Source organism: Carassius auratus, unplaced genomic scaffold (assembly GCF_003368295.1).
Source record: "Carassius auratus strain Wakin unplaced genomic scaffold, ASM336829v1 scaf_tig00215163, whole genome shotgun sequence".
NCBI lineage: Eukaryota > Metazoa > Chordata > Actinopteri > Cypriniformes > Cyprinidae > Carassius > Carassius auratus.
The window spans coordinates 575,668-582,500 of record NW_020527959.1 but is presented as its reverse complement, the minus strand read 5'-3'; the positions used below and the strand labels follow the sequence as shown (position 1 = coordinate 582,500).

Sequence of the window (6,833 nt, the reverse complement as noted above, 5' to 3'; positions counted from 1 at the left end):
GTTAAATGTTTAATGCAATTAACGCACCTGCCTCAGATGATAAATAAATAAATGTAATGCGACTACATTTTCGAAGCTTTTTCACAAACAAGAAAGTATTTCCATGATATTTAGTTTAAAAGTATATGCAGTGTCACTGTAAATCATATTAAGTTGCATTATAGTTTAGTAAATTACAGATCATTTACATTTCACTATAATTTTAATATAATACATGTCACTGTGAAAAATAATAATGCATCACATTTGTTTATATTTCTTATAATGCAATATAACCAAGTGTGATATGTAATCATTTTTAAGGTGACATTAAATTAGATAATACTGAAATATTTGTAATATCATATCATATAATAATCATTTATTAATGTTATTGAAAGTAAAGGAAAAATATAAATCACTTTGAAAGTGCTGACGCCTCAATGTGTCAGAGAATGCACTTTAACAGCACTCAAAACCTCAATTCTCTTCTTTTATCTCAGGAGCTACACTTCATTTCACTTTGAAATGAAATTTGATATTAGCGCAAGTGCTACAAGTGCCACTGCATTTTTACAGCTTCCGTTTATGGGCTATTTTTAACCCGACTGAGACAATATAATGCTCATTTCATTTTGTGCTGTGATGCCAATGCTCCATTGAAGGTCTAAAGTAAAGACTGCTGCACTGCTGCAGGACGTGTGCATGCATTTACGAGAGCACCGCTGATTGATCATAACATACGTGACATCGAAAAGGCCATTTTGCCATGTGAGCACAGAGTAGGATATCACTGTTTTTACTGGCCACTTAAAAGGATGCACAATCAGACGCTACAATTTAATCTCATCATTAATGACCGTCTCTGTTCAGTTTAATGTCATCAGCGCAGATGGTAAATGCTTTTACAATGTTCAGAATACAATTCAAATCTCATAAGAGATAAGAGAGGCTGGGTAGGTTTTCCAAACATAATAATCATGGATTTTCTGCAACCAAAGAGCTCTGCCTGAACATGGAAATGTCTGCCTTCATTTACAAATCCTAATGCACATGTGTATCCCTTGGTGGCCAGCATATTTAGCACATTACCGTGCAAAGAAATCCATCTGTGCAGTTCACAAGATGAACTGTAAATGTGTGATCACACTGTCTATAGAGAGTATCTTTATTCCTCCTTATCCCCAACCATTTACAGTTGAGCCTGTTACCTTGGTGACAGAAGGAAAGGTCAGTCACAAAGAGAGAAAGAGAGAGAGAGAGAGAGAGAGGCTGGACTTACTAGACCTTGCAAAGATTTGTGCATCCTGAAAATGTGCATTAATATGCATGACATGCTGTTTCTGCAAAGTTGTATTTCTGTAGTGTGACTGCTTTCACTATTACTAATGAACATGCTTAGGGTTTGAGGATCTGAACAAACCCACAAGTCTATTTATTCAGTTATGTCATGCAACGCTGGACTATATGTGTTACTGACACAAATAAGGCCTCAGATAATATGTTTATGCACTTACCAGTATAAAACCTCACAGAACATCAGAAACCACCCTGGCAGCCGGCAATAAGCTGACAACTAGGGTTGCATGTTTTGGGAGAATAATGTAATTTTGAATGATGATTTTTCTCTTAAAATTTTGCAGTTGACATTTGACATTTAAAAAATAATAATAAAGATAAATTATCATTATTTTACTAAATGAAAATATTAAACTGGATTAATGTAATATTAATATATAATATTAATTTGTAATATTTCACTGTAAAATTAAAAATCAAGTGTTTAAGAAAAATAAAATAATGTTTTATGCAATAAAATTATATTAAAAATAGTATTATAAAATAAAAATGTGAAACAAAATAACTTAATGTCATTTAATTTATATTACATTAAATGAATATAATATTCATATGTAATATACATAATTTCACTGTCAAATAAAAAAATAAAGTATTTGTAAAATAAATAAAATATTCAAAGCATATTTGTACAGTGCAGCTGTACAACTTCAGTAATAAATATTAATGGCTATTTTCAAATGTTTAACATTAATCAAGCTTTCATTCTGATGAGAGGGGACGGTTTTACGGAAGCTTCTGATTTGTTGACAAATGACCATTAGTAGCTAAAATCAAAGCACATGCAGAGATACATGAGATTACTGTCAACCAAAGCACTTAGTGAGACTGAAAACACCAGAACATGTCTGCATGTAAAAGAATACTGTGCTGTGCTTCCCTATAATATTATATATAACTATATATATTATATAAGTAAACAGCAGCCTTTGTATTTTGATAATCACACTAAGTCATATCACAGTTTTGGTTTTATTTTGATTAATCATGCAGCCCACTGAAAACAACGCACTGCATATCAGAAACTGCACTGTAAGTCCTTGACAACTACGCTAACATTAACGACTTTTGCATTTGCAACCAAACTTATATTTAATTCAGAAAATGCGAATGTCTAGTACGTTACGGTACATCAAAACACAGTGGTTTGCTGGAAACCAGTGCAACCGGTCCCAGTCTGACACTGAGAATCACCAAAACAACATTGGAGGTTTAACATAACTAAAACTGATCGGAGTTTCAAATGTTCAAACACACATATGCTGCTGTGAACAGTCTCTTACCACTTCCCAAAAGGACTTTTAACAGACTGTCTATGCAGAGTACAGTACATGAGTATTATTCAAAGAGATTCTCAAAGGATCCTGCATAAACAAAATAAAGTATGTACTTGAAAAACAGCCCAGGACCTGTCACGTACAATTTTTAAATCACATCATATTACAGCAAAGAGTCAAAGACTGAGAGAGTGTTCAGACAGGAGCTTGTTGTTGGCTGTTTCACTGAAAAAAAAAAAGAGACAGATTCGAGCCACTGGAGGTTCTGATGTTTCACCACGGTGCAGTCAAGGGTCTTTAGAGGACATTTAGTTTCATTTCCTTCCTCCATCCCATTTCCTCATTTCCCCAGGGGGCGTCACTGCTCGGAAACTATCTGCCCAACGAGTGGGCGTCAGCATTTGTGTTTCTCCCTCCAACCTAATGATGAGACAGTGACTATCTGGCATTACAATGACAGTGTGAAATAACCGCTCAACCGGTGATTCTGCTGCAAACCAGATACACAGTATGAAGGTTCCTGTACATAATATGCATTTTGTAATGTGGGTAACATTCACTGTTTGATCATGAAATCTCGTAAACTTAACTCTGAATGACATCTGTTGATATCTACATAAAGTTCTGACGTCTTGCCAAACACCTGTTGCCATTTCCTTCCACTCTTCTCAAAAGCACACGCGTTAAACGGAAGAAACCCATAAACCAACTGTCTTACTGACGCAGTGCATGAGAAAGGCGCTTGACTTTGTGGCTTCCTCAAACTTGCACTTCCACGTTTCATGTTTCAAACCTGCCCAGAAGCTTCTGTGTTGTAAACCTGTACTGTATGAAGGCCCAAGAGAAGCCCCTAACTGCTGTTTGCATTTTCTATACTGATTTTGGGGCAAATTTTCTTTAGATATATGGTTTAATATTATTTATAATTATATACATTATAAAAAAAAAAAAAACTATTCAAACAGTCATTTTAAATTGTAATATTGCAATAATATTTTACCATATGACTAATGTCTCTTCATTAAAAAGTTTACAGACCCCAAACTATATATATGTATATATATATATATATAATTTATTTACAATTATTTTTAAGCAATTTAAATACCTTTACTGACTAATTTTAAACCAATGCATTGTTGATAAATAAATGTATTAATTTATTTTAAATCACCCCAATCTATTGAAATGTTTATATATGTTTATATTTATATATTAATTAATAAAAAAATAGAAGAACATATTTTTAAAAGATAGATATTAAAATATATATCTAAATATATTTCTTATATATTTTTATCTAAATACATATTTTTCTAAATATATATATTCATATATCTTTTATATGAATAAAAGTGTTTAGGAAGTTACAGTTTCAAGTGGCCTTCCTCAAAATTGCATGTTTTTATGTTTTATGTATGTATATGTAACTCTCAAAAAGTGTGACCCTTTTCTACACACACAAAACACCCCCTTGACCAAACATCACACCATTACTGAAATTAATTCAAAATTGCAGGGGTGAATTTGGCATTATATTGTAATTATACAGCTATCATGAGGTGAAGGGAAACCCAAAGGGCCTATTGGGCCCCTGGAGGTGCCCTGATGAGGGGGGGACTCCGGCTTTTAGTTTGCTCTCTTCACTGCTTTTGTCTGAGCTATTCCCCGGGGACGCCTGCGTCTGTGTCCCATGTGCTGTAATGAGTCTTTGATAAAATAGCTGCCAAAATCGTCATGAATAATTCATGCAAGGATTCAGATGCTGCCCTTAGAAATGGAAATTTCACCTTTATGCTCAAAACACTATACAGACGATTTGCTCATTTTCTGTTCCCTTTGTTTTTTTGTTTTTTTTTTTTTGAATAATGTTTATCCTCAATGGATAAAGCCCTGATGCATCTACATCAGTGCAAGTCAAAAAAGAAACTATGAAACAACAAACCAAATGAAAACAAAAAGCATATAGCAAGGCGATGCCTCAAAGCCAAAATGACGTACAGTACGCTGTAATTCTGATCAGATAGGTCAAACTTGCACAGAATAGATTTGTCAGCGAACCAGTGAACCAAACAAGGTCTTTATTTTAAAAACTAAAAGCTAACTCTATTGACTTTTTGTAAACGCTTCTAGGCATCAGCTCACTCTGACTGTGCCACATTGACAAATGCAATGTGTGCTAAAAGTGCATGTGTGCCTGTCTAGGCACTAGTTAGTGTGCATCCGTTTCCTTAAAAATGAAGGTGAATACTTAGAATACAGTATTGGTCATTTCTATGAAATGTCATTGATGGCAGCTTTCTCCTCATGGAAGAGGGACGTGTAATCAAGCCCAGACTTGGAGCAGATGGTGTTTGACAACACAGAATGAGAGACATTTATCAGAGGCCGCTGTTTTCAATAAAGCAGCTTCCCACAGTTACTGAAACTAATCCTGCTCTCACCTGACAGGGAACATACACGAGACTAGACTAGAAAAGCTTTTGTCTGACCCTGATCCTGACCAGAACGCTGTAATATAATGGTTTTGTATCCAAAAGCACTTTGACCCCTTAGGTTCAAACAGTTGGACTCATTTCACACACATTTTCTTTCAAGATGTCTATAAAGACTACATAGGAAGTCAAAAATTCTCCTTAAAGGTTCATGTGCTCATTTTTGGGTTGTGTTTAGCCAGCTCCAGCACTGGCTGAAAGGATAAGGCTTACATTAAATAAACGTATTAATATTATTATTGTCATTGGTAACAGAAATGTAATTCAACTGCATGACCCAGCAGCTAACAGGGAACATTCTCTGGATGTCACTAACATTCTGCCGCAGTTATGACAAAACAATCTTCCTGTAATGTTTATAGAACATTCGCATAAAGTTATCTGGTCTTTTATAACGTTCTCAAAAGGTCAGCACAAAAACGTTATCTATACATTGCTCATGGAATATTCTTTCTTGGATGATTTAGTTGGAAGTTCGTCTAACATTTTGTGCATGGTACATATTGTTTCACAATGTTCAGAGAAACTTTTAAAAGCGTTCCTGTAATGTTATAACCAATTTTATTTTATTTTATTTTTATTTATTTTTTTAATTTTGAATTTTGAATTATCTTTTTTTTTAAAGCTCTGTTCCTTTTTTATGGATAAAACTTTAAAATTAAGAAAATAATTGAGTTAGCATTTTAAGATTTATATCTCTCTCCATATTGTTACTGCATTGCTCATATTAAGCGACAGAGGGAGAATTTAGCACACAGATAAATAACGGTACAGCATTTCTGGCATAACTTCAACTTTCTGTTGCAAAATATTGGATGTATATGTACGTAAAGTCCGCCTTTTTATATACATATATAACATATGTTTCTAAATTTGCTTTTAACCCTCTAGTTATTGAGTGTAACGTCCAGACTTATTGTAAACAGAACTTCTCTTACCTGTGACATCTGAGGTCTCAGGTTGATCTCCCTCAGGTTGATGGACTGGGGTCTCAGGTTGTTGAGGAGCTGGCACAGGAGGACCCCATCCCTCAGGGTCTGCGCCAGGTCGAACACCTGAGCGGACTCCCATGTCACCCGATGGTTCGGTGGCAAAACCTTACAATTGATCAGCCATAACGCACACTGTCTCCAATGCTCCATCCTGTCCAGTGATGCACAGTTAAAGCTTTAACACCAGTCCAAAACCGAAGCGCAAGTGGCGTCTCCTCGTCCGATGCGCATAGCAGAATCACGGGCGATCTAATGACCGGGTGGTGTTTCTCAGGGTCGGTGCACTAGCGGAGAGTGACTGATCGGTGTGCTGCTGCTCTCCTCATTCGCTTTTTTACCTCTTATGTTCGCTCACCCCTCCCCTCTGTCTCTCTCTCTCTTTCTCTCTCTGTCTTCCTGCTTCAGATGTTCCGTGTATTGCGCTGCTGAACTTGACACCCGGAACAAGGCGATAGGCTTGACCTCTTATAAGACCTCTTATTTAATTATATCGTCTATATCAATACCAATATTCTCTTAACATTATATTTGAAAGCCATGTTTGTTTGTTTTGTTGTTGTTGTTGTTGTTGTTGTTTTTCTACATTTCTAAGGCCTTTTTCGTTTACAGTGTCAGAAGTAAAATGTATAGCTACTAACATTTTATTTTAGCTCTTTAGCTAGTAACCTCAAAGGTGCACTTTCTCTAGCCCTAAAAGGTAGCATAGTAGTAAAATACAAGTAAGCACGCCT

At 35.3% G+C, this 6,833-nt stretch overlaps 1 protein-coding gene across 3 annotated transcripts in view; it reads right to left on the bottom strand.

Moving 5' to 3' along the window:
- The window catches only part of LOC113093836 (guanine nucleotide exchange factor VAV3-like), a 57,010-nt gene extending 50,517 nt beyond the window's left edge, over nucleotides 1-6,493 (bottom strand). Inside the window, exon 1 of one of the 3 annotated variants that reach the window (XM_026259416.1) lies at nucleotides 6,049-6,493. In XM_026259416.1, coding sequence (XP_026115201.1) covers nucleotides 6,049-6,252 — 204 coding nt within the window. In that variant the 5' untranslated portion in view covers nucleotides 6,253-6,493. The remainder of the gene's footprint in view (nucleotides 1-6,048) is intronic. The other 2 variants (XM_026259414.1, XM_026259415.1) reach the window with 2 other exon arrangements.
- Nucleotides 6,494-6,833: the final 340 nt, after the last annotated feature.